The sequence below is a fragment of the Daphnia pulex genome, chromosome 7 (genome assembly GCF_021134715.1).
Source record: "Daphnia pulex isolate KAP4 chromosome 7, ASM2113471v1".
NCBI classification, from domain to species: Eukaryota; Metazoa; Arthropoda; class Branchiopoda; order Diplostraca; family Daphniidae; genus Daphnia; species Daphnia pulex.
Genome location: NC_060023.1, coordinates 10,531,321 through 10,549,362, shown reverse-complemented (window position 1 = coordinate 10,549,362; position 18,042 = coordinate 10,531,321). Strand labels below are relative to the sequence as shown.

The window sequence follows — 18,042 nt, the reverse complement described above, 5'->3', positions numbered from 1 at the left end:
TAACGCATGTGATCTGACTATTTCTTTTTCCCATAAAAGAAAATAGACAAATCAAGCACTTCGATTGTAGTTAGATGTCGCTAGCATCGCATTGGTTTCTACTTAGTTCTTGCTTAAATTCCCGCCCAAAATGAGATTTATCTTTAAAAATGGCAAGTGAAAATGTGAATAATTATGGTTACTTTCGTTTCAAATGAAAATTTGAAAAGTCGTTTGGCTTGAAATTCTAACTGCCAAGTATAGCTTCACAAAAAACATAGACTACCCCGACTTATAATGAAACCAAGTTGGATGTCGAAATGAATGTCCACAGTTATACAAAACAATTTCATAAAATTGTAATGAAACGTTTGCGTATTAGTAATGCTTCAGATGAAGTGGCGGTTTTATTTGGGCGGGATGGAGATAGTGGTAGACGAGGAATCGGAGTTGAACACATGTCATTCCTTATCTTTCAGAGAATACTCGATGGATGTGTACAAATCAGACGATTGCGAAGTTAAAAAAAAATATTCTGGCTAAGGCAAATCTTCCAACATTTTTTTTTCTTAAATTAGTTTTTTTTTGGCCCAGACAAAGTATAAAAAGGAAATGCAGGAGGGAAGAAAGAAGTCTCAGCGCGACAATTAAACAAATATTCATTCATGCTGGAAAAAGGGTAAATTACTACGACACGATTGTTGCACGCTTCTCAAAATAAAAGAGAAAAGAAATAAAAGAAACTCGATTTCTATCAAAAGACAAGAGTTAAGAGAAAAAACAACGCGTGAATCGATGAAAAACGACAATGACAAAAATAGAACTGACATCATACAAAATAAAAGACAGGGCTGAAGATTTTGAAGGAGGGTAATGTTAAGCTGCAACATAAACTCAAGTTCATTTCAAAGAGTTTTTTTTTTTAAAGTTTTCAAGACAATATCTTTTCCATAACATCATCAATTCTAATCGACAAGCTTGACGATACCCAGCACTTTGTCTTCCCAGAGTGGTAGAATCTCAGAGTCGTCAATAACCTCCTGATTGACTGCCATCGCTACGTCGTCCTCGCAATTCGTCTTAAAGTAGTACCTAATTAACAAAAGATGATTAGAGTACAAAGCCTCGTGAAAAATAATTAATAGTCTTCCTTACTTGTAGTTTCCTTTTTTGGGCACACAAATTTCTTTGAATTGCTTGAGCGTGACAGTTCGTCCAGCTGGTATCCGGCTGCGGTAGGGCACGGGCTCATCTCCAAAAGTGAACGTCACAACAGTGCATTCTGTTGGGGCTGAGCTTCCTTCACCTGTGAATCAAAATGGAATGAGTGGTGGCGAACAACCAACGCTGCTGAATTGTTCCTTGTTTACCTGAGAGAGCTCCACTACTTGCTGGTTTCTTCATCGTTGTCGAGTGAGTGGAAGTTGGCTGTGATACGCTAGGTCTAGAATGATTGGATCAATAAATGAATCAAAATGCAAGTGAATTTAGTTTTCGTTTTATTAGACTTACTTTGGCTTGGTTGGAGGACGATTTCTAGCCATATCGTCTTCACTTTGCGTTAAATGACCGGCGGAAGCTCCAGCTCGTTCCAGCGATTCCGACCTCGAAGTCCCGTAAGCGGACTTGTGTTGCCGACTCCTCCTGGAAGAAATGGGTGAAGTCGAACTCGGTGGACGCGACCTAACCATAAAAAAAGAAATTGCTAGAGATCCACCCGACTAGGCCTGAGTTGATAACAAAAATTACCTGTGCTTGCTGGAAGACGGATCTCTATCAGCTTCTTGCCATTTGTCATTGGTGCTGATCCAGTGGAGCACTTTCTCCTTGGGTGGCTGTGAAGGCGGTGCCATTAGTGTTCCAGGATTAGGGTCCGTATGGAGGCAAAGACCACTGTCATGGACACGATCGTATTGTGATTTCTTGCTGCCGATGGCACTGCTAGCTCCCCCAAGAGAGGACGTCATACCAATCCGGCGGGTATCAGGAATTGATTGTGACTTGGAAAAGTGAGCTCGATTTTCTCTTCCGCTGTCACCTTGATCGAGAATCGCACCCGAGTCTGCTGAGTAAGTTGAACCCTTTTCGATATCCTGAAAATTAAAATATTCCGTAAAGTCCCAGTTCTCGAAGAATTAGAAATGAATAGACATTTACCTTGTCTTTTCGCCGATGATGGGCCGAGGAGCGTTGGAAATAGCCGGGTCCATATGCAGAAGAGCTCAATATTGGTGGCCCACTGGTTTTCGTTGGAATAGCCACAGAATTCGGTGGCAATCGACGCCGGTTCTCTGGAGACCACGGCCGAGGTGAAAGTGCACCGGGTGATCGCAATGGCGTCTGATCTGCCCAGATCCTTTGGACGTGGTTATCTGTAAAATAATAATAATCCACTCGATTAAGATAGAACTGCACAAGAGATAAAATCGTGCTCATTACCGAGAATCGATTGTGTGTCGGCTTCATTTGAAGAAGCGATTTTGGACAGTGCTTCTGCCAAAACACGAGCTGAGCATTCAGATCCGGGTTTGAAGCGGGCGCCTTGCGGGCATGGCTCATCCAATCCACTGGCTTCACTATCCCTCTGTATGAAAACAAATAGTTTTTGCTGAAAAAGCACTTTGGCTGTTTAAAGAGAAAACGTGGGAAAATGGCAAAATGCCACCAACCTCAGCGACAATCCGGAGCAACTTTTCTTCAGATTCCCGATCTCGTTTTACGGCTTCCAATTTTTGGATAAGCTCAGCAGCGAATTCTTGCGGCGTCTTGGGCATACCCTGCTGCGACCAAACAAGAAAAAACATTCCCTTTATATTAAAAAAAAACCTGATTCAGTCGTGATGAATGTCGAGGTGTATAACCTGTTCTTTAGGTGGAGGACGCTGAGTTCGCGGGATGAATGGCTGGTTTATAGACGGATCACGATTTCTCATACAGTCGTTTGAAATCTTTTGGCGAGCTTTGCGCAGTTGGTGCCGGTTAGGCTTGGCCGGGTAAAACAGGACAGAGCCATCGCTATAAAACGTTTGTTACAAGTTAATGTTGAACGAATAATTACTGAAATAAAATTGTTTGCAGGCTCTAAAACATTTAAAAAATATAACTAAAAATGAAGAAAAATTCATTCGAAATTCTTACACAGATCCATCGGTCAGTGAGCGAGTGTCGTCCGTATGAGCATCAGAGGATATCTCGGAATCCTGGCGTGAAACGGGATTGTACGGCGCGTAATAGCCGGTTGTGTGCACGGAGTGATATGGGTTGTGGGGCACTCGACTACTACCCCATAAATGAACGTAAAGAATAAACGGAAAACGAAAAAAAAAAAAACGAAATCATAAGTGAATTGAAATAAGAATCAAAACGGCATTCCAATTAAATAAAAATGCAGGCAAAAGTTAAAAGAAAAAATGAGAAAGAAAGAAATTGATCATGCAATTTTTCAAAGACATTCTATAACGATGACTCACCTTGGGTAGACTCACCGGGATTCGACGTTCATCCTAACAAATGTTTGGGTTTGTTAATTGGCATGTCATTACTAAGCACCAATGTTATATAACAACAGAAATGAATTACCATAACTTAATAAGGAAATTTTCAATAAAAAAAAAATATGTTTACCAAGAGAATTGTTAGTTGAAGTTTGGTTGAGCTCAGAATTTTATTTGATCAGCATTCAGAAATCAAAATTAATTTACAAGGGATTATTTTAGTAGCAATTTCCAAAATCGTACAGATCGATCGTTTGCTACAGCAAGAAGGGGTAAAGAATAATGCCAACTTAGATCGCTGGCAGCCTAAATTTAAATGGAGTACATATTATTAGGAAAATTCAACGTTAAAAAAAAATTTGCTACGCTAAGTTTACCATTAACGAATCCGTTATCATTACTGGTCCTAATGAACGGAGTACGGTCACAACAGGGCCTGGTGATCCAAGAACGGCAATCAATGTATCGATGGTAGAATGAAAGCGTACTTTTCGGACCATTTCACAAGAAACTGTTGTAGTGTCTTCTGGAAGCCTTTTATATTTAAACCAAGAAATCAAATAACAATCTGTCATGGTCGACAGCTTTCAAGTCATGTCATTTGTAAAGAATAATAGTATACCTTAATGCCTCTAAATCCCAATTTTGAATTCGACCTCCTAATGATGTCGCAATATGAGTGGGATTGCAGGACGACCAATCAGTATCAAGAGCCGGGTCTTGACAGCTAAAGTTGTTGCTCAAAGAAGTTACTGGAGAAAAATTTAAAGTACTGAAGATTCTTGTAACGCCCGACTTTTCCATCACTAAGAATTTACTGGGTTCCGAAGGATTGAATCTAACGACCATTCCTACATAAGGTTTCCAATTTTAATCCTACAGTGTTATTTTTGTCATTTTTACATCTCATTTATAAATCACCTGAAGATTGAAGAGGAATTGTTTTTAAAAAATCTCCGGTCTCTGTAGACCAAATTTTACAAGTAAAATCATCAGAAGTAGAGATCAAGAATTTTTCATTGATGTCTGGTTGAAAATTGAAATGCTATTGAATTGACATTGTCAGCATGTCCACTCAATTCCTATAAAGATAATGTTGATTTTTATTTTTAAAAGACTTTCAAAGTATGCTAAACCTGTTACCAAAACATTTTCTGATTGAGCAAGATCACTTGTATAAATCCGAATTTTCCCATCAATGCCTGCTGTGGCAAATTTGCAGACTTTAGGAACCGTATCACTGGATGAGAGTGCACTCCAACTCAAGGAAACAACTGGGCAAAAATGATGAAATTCACGAATCACATTGAACTGAATCTCATCCTGAGGATAACAAAAGCAATTAATAAAACAATAGATACATAACGATGTATCAAGTAGGTAATGACAGGTTTTGACAATACAAAATGTGCTTACGTTTTCATACTGAACGTTGGCAACGACCACCTTATTTTCCGTTCCGATTGCTAGGAAATTTTTGGACCACTCGTATGGTGAAAATGAAAGACAGAAATCTCTTCATCTCCCAAGCCAACTGAATGAAACGGTCTGGAAAGAGAGCCCATTTCTTTTTTTATGATGGCTTTTTTACTTAAAAATCTTTTTACAAATTCAAATCGGTTTTGTGATTGTGATTCGTGGTTTGTAAAAACAAATTACGTCTGGTAAGTTACGTTGCCGAATTTCAATCCCTCGTGTCGCTTTGTTGCCAGTAGCCTTTTTTTGCAACCGCTTTATCAAATTATCAACTCTGGTTTTATAAAAGCCGATAAAAGCGATAAAAGCATAAAAGCAATAAAAGTAAAATTTATCAATCTGAAAATTAGTCAGTTATTCCATGGTTTTTCTTAACGCACAGCTATAGGTTATAAAAATTACCTCGCTACCAGTGAGTGTATCGGACAAAAAAGAAGAATGTGTCTGTCATGCTAAGATTTTTTTAAAAAATAGCAACTTGACCAACTTGACTAATGGCAGAACACAATTTTCCGAATATGGGAATTTATCAAACATATTATTTCTGTTTTACAGATTACAGACAAAAAGAAAGAATCACCCCCTCCCCCACAAATGTTCCGCCATTTGTGTCTCATAATAGACAATATCCGCAAGGGTTTTTACCCATAATCGAGGAAACCTCACCTACGCAATTTGCCTTATCGTCGTATTACAACTACAACACGAGTAAACTAAAGCAGATATTCATAAATGAACTTTATGTAAGAAAAAATTGCGCGTCATAAACTATTTCTTAACATTTAAAAAATCGAGTAGTTTTTATGTAAATCGCACTTCAGTGATGCTTCAGGTGTTAGCCAAGTTTATAAAGAAATCCGTACTTATAGAGCCGTGTTGCATATAATACGAAGTATAAGTTATCTGGGTGATTATTACAATTACCTTAATTAATTGTAATTACTGATGTGGAGATCTATCGAATCTTCTCGAACTCCTATCACAAGATGTCTTGCGTCTGTTACAGATGCAAGATATAATTTTATCGAGTGTTTTCAATGAAAACACTTCCTTATTCATAAACGAAAATATATAACCTAGTATAATTTATCATTTAACCGAATCATTAGATAATTCCGCAGATCGATTGAATTTCTGTTTGCGTGACACGAGGAAAAAATATTTCGATTCATCTTTTTTCTTTCCTTAATGGACACACGTGATGCGCGATATATGACGCAAATAGTCGCGCGTGTGTGTGTGGGCCGCCGATGCCGCTGCGCCATTAATCAAATGGAAACTGCCAATGGATTTCGGGCGCGGGAAGCTCATTCGGAGCTTCATCATCATTATAATCTCTTTTCCGACATCACCATTTTCTCAAAGAAGAAATAAAAGCTGCTGCCCAAGTACAAAATATAAATAAGGCGTCTCGAAAAGATATAAATGACGCACTCAGATGTGGGGTCGCCTAAATTATTTCACGTACCGGAAAAATCCAAGAAAAAAGAAAATTTTATTCTTGCGCAACATTTTATACCAATCCAAAGTGCTGGCGGAAGGGGGATAAAAAAAAATCTACAAGTTCACAGAGTGCAGAGTTATAGTGGCCATATATTACAACACCAACCAAAGTTGTGAGTTTTGCGCTTGATTGAAATTACACACAAGAGAGCGAAAGGAAAAAAGAAAAATCAACTGGGTTCATTAATATCATCTTTGATGATTTTTCTATAGTTAAAATGCAGACGTGCCCATTGTTCCATTTGGGTTCGAAAAAATATAAAATTCGATTTGTTTGTTTTTTCCTTTTAATGACGCAATTGATGAATTGACTATGTATGCAATATTGGCCGTCTAGAAAAATTTCTGTGCATAATCTCGTGTGTGATGTACGAGGCTTTTTGGCTGAACTGGCCTGCGTTCCCTATTCCCTCTACTGATTAGATTCTCTTTCTTCTTTTAAGCCAGTTATCGGAGAACTCTGATAAAATAAACTATTAAACTGAAAGTTTTAGGACTACACTCGGGTCGGCTTGCCGTCTGCTGGGGAAATGCTCATCCTCCTTCCTTTCTCTCTCCTGTGTATCTTCTGCGTCAAGACAAGAAAAAATTGACAACGGATTTTGTATTAATATAGACTGAATTTGCGCCTTATAAATGAATGATCATTTTATTGAAAAGAGAGCATATTTTATCGCATCTTGATGAATAAGATCAAGGCATTAGAATCTTATCATAACCTATATCAAAGGTGCAATCTTAGTTCGATTAATTCCCTAAACACCACTGGAATTTACATCAGGCGCAACCTATAAGTACACATTGATTTTGGAGCCAATTAAGGTATAATTAACTATCCCTAAAACTTGCAGCACGTCTTGGGGCTTTAAGTGACTGTTTTGGAGCGCGGTAGATGTGGCTACCACCACCTCCACGGGCGAGTAAGCTAGCCATCTAAGAAAAGTTACTCGTTGAACCATTCAGCGCATCAATCTGGGAAGAAATTAATTACTCTTTCAATCGAACGTTAAATATAAGTATAAAGTAAAGAAGAACTGAAGTGATGGAAGCATAGCGATAGGAACACGTGCCATTCGTCTATACCTAGACTTGTACGTATGCAGTGATGTGCTAATCAATACGATTTGCATGTCGCAACAAAGTTCACAAAGAGGAATTTTTTAAAAATAATAATATCATGTTTTTTAATGACATTTTCTTTGCCCGACCAATAATCGTCCCTATAGTATCGTCCCTACAGTGCCTCACTGCCTCCTTTGTGTGTGTGTGTGCTGCTGCGTTCATCAGGGAGAATCGGAGAATCTAATGAAACGTAGCAACAACATCGGGTCCGTCTCGGTCCTTTCGTCGTTGGTTCGTTTCCACATGCCCAAAAATGTGGAGCAAGAAGACGACGACGACGACCTTATTGTTCTTCCATTTAATCCACAGACGACCATGTTATGGGGTTTGATCGTCTCTACATGTGGAGATGAGAACGACGTCATTCGGTAACATTCCACGAGACGGAATTATTTAAATTTTCAGAATATTTTATCGTCGATAAAGTTTCCAACCGGGACTCTAATAATGCCATATTAATGACCCCCCTTTCATTTTTGAATGCGTTATTATGCAAAAGTTAGACGTCAATCACTTTTGTTGATGATTGATGATTTTTTCTTTCGAGTGTTAATCGAGTTGGTTGGATATTATAAAGAAGTGGATATTATAGCAGCACACACTACGTGTACGCGGGATTACCAAATTGCGTCTAAACGACGCGGGCTCGAAAGTGACTTGGATGGCCAATTCCCCAGTCTCATTGTGCGTCTCTATACAAAACTTTTGGATAGATCTCTCTCCCGGTTTATAGAATGGAAAAGCTCATTGTTGGCCATCAGTCGCGTGTACCGTGAGTGTTGATTGGGTTCATTGTACATAGTAGACACCGGAGATCCCACATTGAATAGCATTTTAAATATTGAGATAAGGGGAAAAGTTGCAGCAGTGGATGACAGATTCATCAACTTTTCTATGTGTCGTATCACTCGTATGTCGTACCTTTTAGGAGTTTTAGGATATTAACCACTAGCGTTGCAAATCTTATTTTGCCTAGTGAATTATTATTAAGTTTTATTTCGTTTAGTTTTTTTTACCCAATCAATTTGGGGGTAGTATTACATACATACTTTTAAGACAATAAAAAAACAATTATTTTCATTCAATTTTCGACTTATTTTTGCAATCTGGCAAATGCAAAACCGGGAAATCCCCCACAGAATGCAGACTACAATTGAACGAACAAGTAAACAACACATGAAAGTTGAAACGTTGTTTTTTCAATTTTTGAGAGTGCAAAATTTATATTACTAGAAATCATTGATCAAACTTACCAGGAAATAGTTTGCGATGCACTTCACAACCGACATTCGACTCTTTTGGCAGGTATGTTTGTACTTGAATTATTTAAACCCGAAGTGTGAATTATTGTTTAGTGTACAAAAGCTGGCAGAGACAGACACATTAGAGCTCCTTCTTGCTTGTCAGGCTGCTAGGGCGAATTAGAAGTAAATGACAAAGGAATTATTTCAGGCATCTCAGAGTTTTCTTGTCCATCATCCATGTGAACAAGTCACTTGGTGGTTCTCGTTGGTGAAGTAACTTCAAAAACATTCATTACATACAGGGTTCTTCAACACTTTGACGACTAGTTTATCAAGTTTAAGTTCAAGTTATTAAGTGAGCATATTTTGTCGCATCTTGATTTATAAGAACAAGGCATTATAATCTTATCAAAACCTATATCAAAGGTGCTTAGTTCAATTTATTCCCTCAACGCCATCGAAATTACATCTGGCGCAACCTTTAAATATACATTGTTTTTAAGGTAAATTAAGGTGAAATTAACTATATTTAAAGTATGTACCTTTAGGCCTAGGGTTTCCGAGAATTTCTAACTGTTAACACGAATAGGATGGCGGGCAAGCCCTACCAGAAATTACTCGTCGACCCATGTAGCCGTAGCGTAACAACTAGGGAATAGGTTAATTACTCTTTCAATCGAAAGTTAAATATATAAGTACAAAGTAAGGAAAAACTCAAGTGATGGAAGCATAGGAATAGGAACAGTTGTCATTCATGTATAACTAGATTTTTACGTATGCAGTGATGTGTTAATCAATACGATTTGCATGGCCCAACAAAGTTCACAAAGAGGAATTTTTAAAAAATAATAATTTCATGTTTTTTAACGCCATTTTCTTTGCCCGACCAATAATCGTCCCTATGATGCCTCCTTTGCTCAGGTCTTCCTTTTGAATGTAATCAAACTTGTTGGAATCATCAAGGCACGCCCACACTCCCGCTCTCCGCCCTTTTTCACCCGGGTGATATGAAAAAAAAACCATCCGGACAGTACTTATGATTGTAATGATTTCTGTAATCTGAATAACTTGTCACGCTTGTCAACTTGTTTTATAGATTTTTAACCAGGTAAACTGGCAGCCTAGGAATAGGGATTAGGGAAGGGTGAGCTTTTGATTCAATGATGGCCGCCAAAAGGGGAAGGGTCGTCATCTGTCATCACTCTATCATAATTATCAAGACAAATGGAGACAAAGCACAAAGGCAAAGGCAAAAATCACCTTGGACTTGGATCAAGGTGTTGCTATATGCATAGTAACACCGACAGTAGTAGACACCGGAGGAGACAAGAGACTTACTAACTAACTACACTGCGTGCCATAACCATTAAACCATGGTTGCACATACTATTTGAATTGGAAATTTAAAGACGAATAAATCAATCTTTTATAGAAATTTTATTCTGCTTCATATTACCTTTGAAGTTTGAATTTACAAATTTACTATTGAAATCCATTAGAAAATCACATGAATGCATAAAGTTAGCAATTCTACCGCTAGATGTATGATGTTTGCTTTCTTGGGCTCAACTCAACTCACTCAGCGAGGATGAGTATGAGTATGAGTAGGGAAATATGCTGGCATCCCGTTCCGGTTTGCGAGGTTCCCGTAGGAAACTGGGAAGTCCCGCCCTCCTTCCCCCCTTCGCGCTTCGTTTATTGCTTAAATTACCGCGATACTTTTTCTTTAAACACTAAAATAGTAAGGATATCAATCAAACATATAGAATCATTCAAATTAGTTATCTTTCAATCATAAGGGGTGCGACTTACGTAGGTGTGGCGGAGGCTTCGCCCCGCCACCCAACGTCGCACTTTATTTTAAGCTAAAGTTACAGCAAAATTTATTAATAGCAATATGGAATTAGAAGATATTTGACGAATATCTTTGTTTTGGTTTCGTTTTTAAAAGCCACCAGTCTTTGGTTGCGCCAAGCGAAAAAAAAATAAAAAATAAAATTAGGGCTGATGTAGGCTTAAGTCGCAGTTGCAATCCGGAGGCAACGAGAAGTTCTGGGTTCAAATCCCTGCTCGTCCAAAAAAATAATAAGAAGCGCCATCTAGCGGCGGATATAAAACATGTGATGACTCCATTGTGAGCTCATTGGAGGGCATTTCTAACGGTGAGGTCATGGTACGGGACTTGCTTGACTACGATGTTCCATGGCTGAAGTGTAGGACTTCACGGAAATATGCTAAAGACTTGATTACGCCGACCAAAAAGCTCGAGGTCGATCTTTGGACATTCCGACTAGAAGAAATTCTAGTCCAGTGGCGGAAGGGTGGAAATGGTTTAATCGTTAGGACTTCATGTGGTTGAATTTTTTTGTAATAAAACACATTTATCGAATTTAATGCGGTCTTGATTCTTAAATTAAAAAACAAAAAAGAAAATATAATAAGTAGCGCTGATAAAATGTTGAAAATAAATTAGACGTTATGGATTTTGTCATGGAAAATTAACGCCACATCTTTTTATAATCTCGTTATGGTATTTTTTTTTATTATTATAGTTGTCTCTGGAGAGACTTGTCATTACTACCATAGCAACACCAACCGATCTAGCCGCAAAAAGAGGCGAACCCCAGTTTTGGATGAAAAGCATTTTAGCGAAACTTGGAGCGCGCAAAGTACGACAGATAATCAGTCAAGTAGAAAGTTGCGGTTGAACGAACAGCCACAAAAAAGGTGATGGAGTCAAAACGTAACCTTTTTTCTATTCATTTTCTCAGAATTTTAAAAAAATTAAATTTACGAGCTTTAAAATTTAATGACTTTGTTTGTGTTTCGTGTTTCCATTTTCCACCGATAGGTGGCGATAAGCAGCGGTCGGGCGTTATACGATGCAGACGAATTTATTGTAAATAAACGAAAAAACCCTAGCGGTTGGCGGGGAATTTTATCCGATTTTTCTTTTCTTTATTCTTTTCTCGTGTAATTTCTTCGTTGTTACTGTTAGTGACTAGCCATTGGTCATTACTCATTACTCAGTGAGTTATTAGTAGATATTATTCAGTCTTAATAGATTCAATATTAATTATTCTTTGCCCACACAATTTTGTTCAGAATGGTGTTTCTTCTGTTCAAGCTCAACAGACACGTTTGAGTTTGAATTAGGGCCTGCTACTGAAAATCGTTCATGTTATTTCACTTTAAAGAGGTAGTATATACACAAAATTGCTTTCATAGGGTTCTTTTTTATAATATGTTAATACTATGTTTAGGACTACACCCTTAGGATTATGAGATTCTGGGGCTCGCAGTTGTCATTCATACTCTGATGAACATGCTGATCATTCTCAGCGATTCCTAGTTTGTTCCAGTACTTCCCAACATCATTTGAAAAAAGGTTGATTTTCCTCAGCGTGCACACCAAGATTTTTGATCGCAGGAACCCATTCATCCAAGTATGTCATAATGTTAACTCAAACTTTTTCTCATTTAGTGAACTATCAGCAAACCGTACTCATAGGTAATTACTAATTAGTCATAACTAACATAAGAACTCTCCTTTGCCGAACAATTTCCCGATAGGGATTTATCGGCAAACGACCCTGTCTCCTCCCACCCACCACCCCACCCCACCCGACCCCACTCTACCCACCTCCTACTCCGACTGTGGGACGACGTCTCTTTCTTCTACGGCTCGATAGCTGTTTTCGGGGTTTTTTACTCGATTTCTCTCTGGGAGGTGGCGCTGTTCCTCTCGGAGAGATAGGGAAACGATTTTCGTTTGGGGGGTTCCAGTGTTCTTTTATGCGATTTGCGGGGGTTTTCGTCACGGTATTCAAATTGCGACCGTCTTGTAGAGGGGATATTTTTACATTGCAACGTCGTGATCCCGCTTTGATTGAGATAAAGGGGTCGTTGTGATTTAAATGTAAAAAAGAATCGCTTATTTTTAGTTAGTTTTTCTCCCGACAGGTGGTTCTGACGCCAATCCATAATTCAAGGCCGACGAACTTCAACGCGGCCTTGGATTAAATTCAATACCTAAAACCCCGTGAAAAAAAGGCCCTATCGGGAAACTCGCGCGCGAAGCAAGGGATCGGAATGTAAAATTTCCCGATAGGGATTTATCGGCAAACAACCCTGTCTCCTCCCACCCACCACCCCACCCCACCCGACCCCACTCTACCCACCTCCTACTCCGACTGTGGGACGACGTCTCTTTCTTCTACGGCTCGATAGCTGTTTTCGGGGTTTTTTACTCGATTTCTCTCTGGGAGGTGGCGCTGTTCCTCTCGGAGAGATAGGGAAACTATTTTCGTTTGGGGGGTTCCATTGTTCTTTTATGCGATTTGTGGGGGTTTTCGTCACGGTATTCATCTTGTAGAGGGGATGCTTTTACATTGCAACGTCGTGATCCCGCTTTGATTGAGATAAAGGGGTTGGTGTGATTTAAATGTAAAAAAGAATCGCTTATTTTTAGTTAGTTTTTCTCCCGACAGGTGGTTATGACGCCAATCCATAATTCAAGGCCGACGAACTTCAACGCGGCCTTGGATTGGAATTCAAAAACAAAACAAGGCTGGCTGCTATTCAAAAACAAAACAAGGCTGGCTGCTAATCAATCAACTGAATCAAGGCAAGTTTAAAGAAAAATGTATAGTCAAATTTTAAATAATGTAGGCTTATAATCCTTTGATTGTAAATTATTTTCCCTACTACGTAAAGCTGGTACAATAGCAGTACGGTTTTTTATATACCGAAAAGCATTCAGTCATCATGGAGTCCAGGTATAATTAAATTCTGTTGGTCTCTTATTGAAATAAATTGTCCTTACTTAACGGATTCAAATTTGGAAATATTAAAGGATGATTTACGATGTGATGGTAGAACAATGCTGGATTATCACCCTATAATTCTTGAAACTACATTAGTTTCCAATGCCAGTGGATCGGCAAGGCTGAGACTTGCAAACTCATCAACATCTGGAAAATGAAATTTGCAAATTCCTACAAAGATCCTATGCTTCAGGTGATACAATTAATTTATCTCAACTTTCTTTATTGACACGACAGCAATGTTGGGTCATGTATTTTGACATATTGACATAGCTGATGTGATATTACTACCGATCAACAATTTATCATAACATATTTTAATGGCATTAAAATAGATTCTTGAATGTGGAGTGAACCCTTATGATGCACTGTCATTGGCTGAGAAATCGGCTCTTTATGCAACCCAAATTCCATTAAAATAGCAACCATGGACGGATATCAACATGAACTGGAGCTCTCAGATGATCCTTATGATACCAAGAGACTAAACACAGAGAACATTCCTAGTGTACTGACTTTGATGAAGGTTTGTAGGTTAAAACATTAAATTTGAAATAAATAGTCTAATACTAAGTTTTCAGGAGGTGGTGTCCTGGTGGCACGTTGCGAACATGACGCTGTCACCGTTGGATCGGCTGGTGATAACCAATTTATCAACATCAAAGCTCTTAATGAATGGGACTCAAGGGTATGCATATTTACTGTTCGTAATGAAACTGTGTATTTAAAATGATTTTGTACTTCAAGTTGTCTGGTGAAGTCGAATGGCGCCAGAAACTGGACACTCAGCGAGGTGCTGTTCAGGCCAACGAGCTGAATAATGCATGCAAGCTAGCAAAATGGACTGTGCAAGCTCTGCTCGCCAACTCTGATTGGATTAAATTCGGGTATGTGGAGGCTCCTGTTGTCCTTTGAACATTATTGTAACTAATATTGTTTGCTTCAGATATGTTTCCCGTATACACATACGAGATACATCGCGTCGTGTAATCCTTGGAACACAGCAGTTCCACCCGTCAGATTTCGCATCACAAATCAACCTTAACATCGACAATGCTTGGGGCATTCTCCGTTGGATTAATGATTTGTGTATGAAGGAAGAGGATGGCAAATATTTGTTGGTGAACGATCCTAACAAGCCCGTCATCCGCCTTTACAAGGTGCCCGATAACACGTTTGAGAGCGACGATGAAGCATTTTTCGGAGAAGGTTTGAAACCAATCAATATCGTAACGTGCGTGTGTAACTGCTGGCTTGCTTTTTTTGCTTGGGTGTTGGCCTCTCTTTTTTTTTACTAGCAAAGATTAAATAAACACGTCCAAGCAGTTAATCAAATTTCCCTGCATTTGTACGCCGTGTTACGTTTTGCTTGAATTCGTAGCTCGAGCTTTGTATTTATGTATAATATCTAACCACTAGTGGAAGTGCTTGGCTTCTTGGGGGAAAAAAACCTAATTAGATATGCGACATGACTTAAGGTAGTTTTAAAAAAGGCGCTATTAAACGCATGATTTCATAACGTCAACTACGAAATGGTAAATAACAATGTATTCATTTTTTACACATGAATAGAAGACGAGTAACGGCTGATACAAACAAAAGAACAGCTCTTCCACCAATTCCCAAATCTACAACAATACTACGTTTGTAATGATCGTTACATGGAATAAAGCACTTATGAAGCTTCCAGTTTACTTATACAGCGTTACTTTGATTGATTTCATCAAAAACATACCCTTATTTGTCTTGAGCGAGATTGATGTCTTCAGGTGTGTTACTGCAGTGAACAACAATTATGATGTTCGTTTCAGTCATCGGGTAAGCAAGCCAACGAATATCTTGACCGATCCCGTGAACTTCCTTTTCAGTAGATTCAGCAAATCTTTTCACAATTGAATTAGGGGTAGCACCTGATATGGGCTCGACTTTTAGCATAACCATATTCGTCTCTACGATATCTCGATCAACTTCCACAACGCTTTTTCAAACCTCTTGCGCAGTAACAGCCAATTGTTTGGTGAAAATATGATCTTGAGCTACCCTGGTAGGTCCCTTTGTAAGTGACAAAATTCCGGCTGCGGCCAAAATACCCGCCTGCCGCATTCCTCCTCCAAGTGCTTTTCGACAACGATGAGCCTGAGTATGAGTGTTATTAAATACCTCCAGTTCATGTTGATATCCGTCCATGGTTGATATTTTAATAGATGGAATTTGTGTTGCATAAAGGGCCAATTTCTCAGCCAATGACACTGCATCATAAGGGTTCTCTCCACATTCATGATCTATTTTAATGCCATTAAAATGATTCATGAGAAATTGTTGATTGGTGGAAAATGTTTCATGAGAAATTGTTGATTGGTGGAAATATTGCCAAATTCCCCCCAAAAAACCTAAACCCCGTGAAAAAAACACCCTATCGGGAAACTCGCGCGCGAAGCAAGGGATCGGCATCCGATTGACGACAAATCCTAGCAAAAGTTTTTTTAGCTTAAGGACTTTCCTAACTTTGATAAATGAGCGGTAGATGGCGAAAAAGGTGGAGACGAATTTGAATGCCCAATATGCCACACGAAATGCTGTTGCGAAAATGAAAAACTCGTTTTCCGTTTTGTTTATTATTGCTTTATCAAAATCGATAAGCACCTGGCTCTGGGTTCGTATGGGAATTTGAGGTGTGCGAGCGGTGCCTCTTTGAGCGATCTGAAAGTCGTTGTTGCCTCACACGTGCCAAGAAAAAAAACCTTCAGGCCAAAGGCAACAAACAAGGGTCTGTATATTATATGCACCATAGTCCCAGTCTGCATCTGATTAGCCAAAACGATTCCCTGGAAAAAAGAAATGAGCTGGCAAAAAAAAAAGAAAAAGAAGAGGAGCTACAGGCTGTTATAATACGAATTCTTTGTTTGTCTTCGACAAGAAACAAAAATTGGAAAAAGAGAAAAGGAAACCCGAGTGAAAGCGAACGTCCCCATTCAAGAAAACTTCTTCTGCAGAGGGCGATTGATGCATTTATGAGGCTGGTCGAAAGAAGAAGAAGATAAGAAATAGACTCTCTGTTGCTAGTTGTCTGCTGGCACTGGGCCAATGTCTGCAGTCTCCAAAGATTCCGTGGGCGAAAAAGGGTAAAACTAGAACAAACAAGACAACTCTAATGAATCGGAGGTGGAGGATTGCTACATCGAAAAGGAAGGTAGACAACATGGTGCATTCCGGGTGAAAGGATCCGTCACTGCAGGTGAGACCCAAGGAAAAAACTCGCAGGCGGGTCTCACTCACGTAGGTGGCACTAAACAAACCAACGCCTATGAAAGAGAGAGAAATGAACCGTATGATGAATCGATCCCGTGTTTTCCACCAGGCTCCAATGACTCTTAGCAACGCGGTAGGAATCCAAGAAATGGCTGTGCTGTGCTGTGCATAGTAAAGCTAACATCCTCATTCATACATCATTATTATACGAAACTGTTGATTCTCTTTTCTCCGAGGTGGCTCAGGTCTTGTGTTACAATACGAGAATTTAAGGAGATCATACATTATTTCGGTTGTCTAAAAACAAATTTCGACTCGTCACGATAGTATTTAAGACTAAGACGAACCCACCCACTTTCTAAAAGAAAAAAGCTATGAACCTCATTCTCTCATTGTGTCACGTCAAATCAAATAACGGAGAGCTTTTTTTCGCCAATCGGACGTGAAGCTGAAGGGATAGCGGCCGCGGCCTTTAGACAATACCGCAAAAGGGGACGGCAGTCGTCGTCCGCGCAACGCTGTTGTTTTCTTCTACTCCATCATTTGTCATAACATAACTCAAAAATGAATTATTTTTGCACATGTTGAAATAAAGTTATGGAGAAGGCGGCGGTGACTAAATCTGGACGTCTTATCCAATCTCTACCACAGTGGGCGTTCGATTGAATACTAATTTCTCGTACATAAATACATAACGGAAATTGTTTAAGTAAATAACCATCTTGCAACTTCCTTCTGGTTTGGCAAATATTACCACACTTGGAAATCGCTGCGTGTAGCGCAGGCACTTTCGCCGAACTTTCAGTTTGCAGTTGACCATTGGTTAATTAATTCAAATTAAAGTGGAATAATTTTAATTTAACTTTTCAACCTGTAACAAAACAGACATTTGAATCACCTCCCACTCTTGGCGTTCTGGTTACAAAGGAATCAAATAAAAAATAAGATTGATGGTGATTGATGATCACAGTAATTCAGTTTGATTCATGACAAATGCCGTGTAGATTTTTCAGTCTCAAGTAGACAGTTCGAGTTTTTTTATTGACACGTATACAAGATATCGTCACAATCTCGAGATGTATCCGATCGTCCATTTAAGGACATATTCTTTTTTTACCGGCAAAAAATGGCACATTTGTGAATGACTAT

At 39.0% G+C, this 18,042-nt stretch overlaps 2 protein-coding genes and 2 long non-coding RNA genes across 5 annotated transcripts; 2 read left to right on the top strand and 2 right to left on the bottom strand.

Annotated features, from left to right (window-relative positions):
• Positions 1–316: 316 nt before the first annotated feature.
• On the bottom strand, positions 317–3,303 carry LOC124197571 (axin-like). Its single transcript, XM_046593087.1, has 10 exons — positions 3,118–3,303; positions 2,841–2,994; positions 2,649–2,759; positions 2,419–2,563; positions 2,137–2,351; positions 1,729–2,072; positions 1,492–1,662; positions 1,350–1,423; positions 1,135–1,285; positions 317–1,071 (listed from the first exon to the last, which is right to left on the bottom strand). The coding sequence occupies exons 2-10, from the start codon at positions 2,910–2,912 to the stop codon at positions 945–947; spliced, it is 1,410 nt and encodes a 469-aa protein (XP_046449043.1). The 5' UTR covers positions 2,913–2,994; positions 3,118–3,303; the 3' UTR covers positions 317–944.
• Positions 3,304–3,686: 383 nt separating this feature from the next.
• Positions 3,687–4,322, bottom strand: LOC124198421 (nucleoporin Nup37-like). Its single transcript, XM_046594252.1, has 3 exons — positions 4,096–4,322; positions 3,851–4,007; positions 3,687–3,779 (listed from the first exon to the last, which is right to left on the bottom strand). Exons 1-3 carry the CDS (start codon positions 4,320–4,322, stop codon positions 3,687–3,689), a joined length of 477 nt encoding a protein of 158 aa, XP_046450208.1.
• Positions 4,323–8,650: 4,328 nt separating this feature from the next.
• LOC124198459 lies at positions 8,651–11,900 on the top strand. The gene is made up of 3 exons (XR_006876573.1): positions 8,651–8,879; positions 11,371–11,545; positions 11,670–11,900. It is a non-coding gene; the product is annotated as an uncharacterized LOC124198459 (long non-coding RNA).
• Positions 11,901–13,456: 1,556 nt separating this feature from the next.
• Positions 13,457–15,338, top strand: LOC124198458. Of its 2 annotated transcripts, XR_006876572.1 has the most exons (7): positions 13,457–13,596; positions 13,674–13,837; positions 13,980–14,170; positions 14,226–14,332; positions 14,392–14,531; positions 14,591–14,853; positions 15,217–15,338. It is a non-coding gene; the product is annotated as an uncharacterized LOC124198458 (long non-coding RNA). The 2 variants fall into 2 exon arrangements; XR_006876571.1 differs by having other exon boundaries at positions 13,461–13,596; positions 14,591–15,338.
• The last annotated feature ends 2,704 nt before the right edge of the window (positions 15,339–18,042 follow it).

Excerpts from the sequence above, each read along its gene's own strand:
- LOC124197571 (XM_046593087.1), bottom strand. The coding sequence starts at position 2,912 with ATGAGAAATCGTGATCCGTCTATAAACCAGCCATTCATCCCGCGAACT. Across the intron at positions 2,564-2,648 it reads TGCTCCGGATTGTCGCTGAG|AGGGATAGTGAAGCCAGTGG; the intron begins GTTGGTGGCATT and ends GTTTTCATACAG. Across the intron at positions 1,663-1,728 it reads CCGTCTTCCAGCAAGCACAG|GTCGCGTCCACCGAGTTCGA; the intron begins GTAATTTTTGTT and ends TTTTATGGTTAG.
- LOC124198421 (XM_046594252.1), bottom strand. The coding sequence starts at position 4,322 with ATGGTCGTTAGATTCAATCCTTCGGAACCCAGTAAATTCTTAGTGATG. Across the intron at positions 4,008-4,095 it reads TGGGATTTAGAGGCATTAAG|GCTTCCAGAAGACACTACAA; the intron begins GTATACTATTAT and ends TAAATATAAAAG. Across the intron at positions 3,780-3,850 it reads TGATAACGGATTCGTTAATG|GCTGCCAGCGATCTAAGTTG; the intron begins GTAAACTTAGCG and ends ATTTAAATTTAG.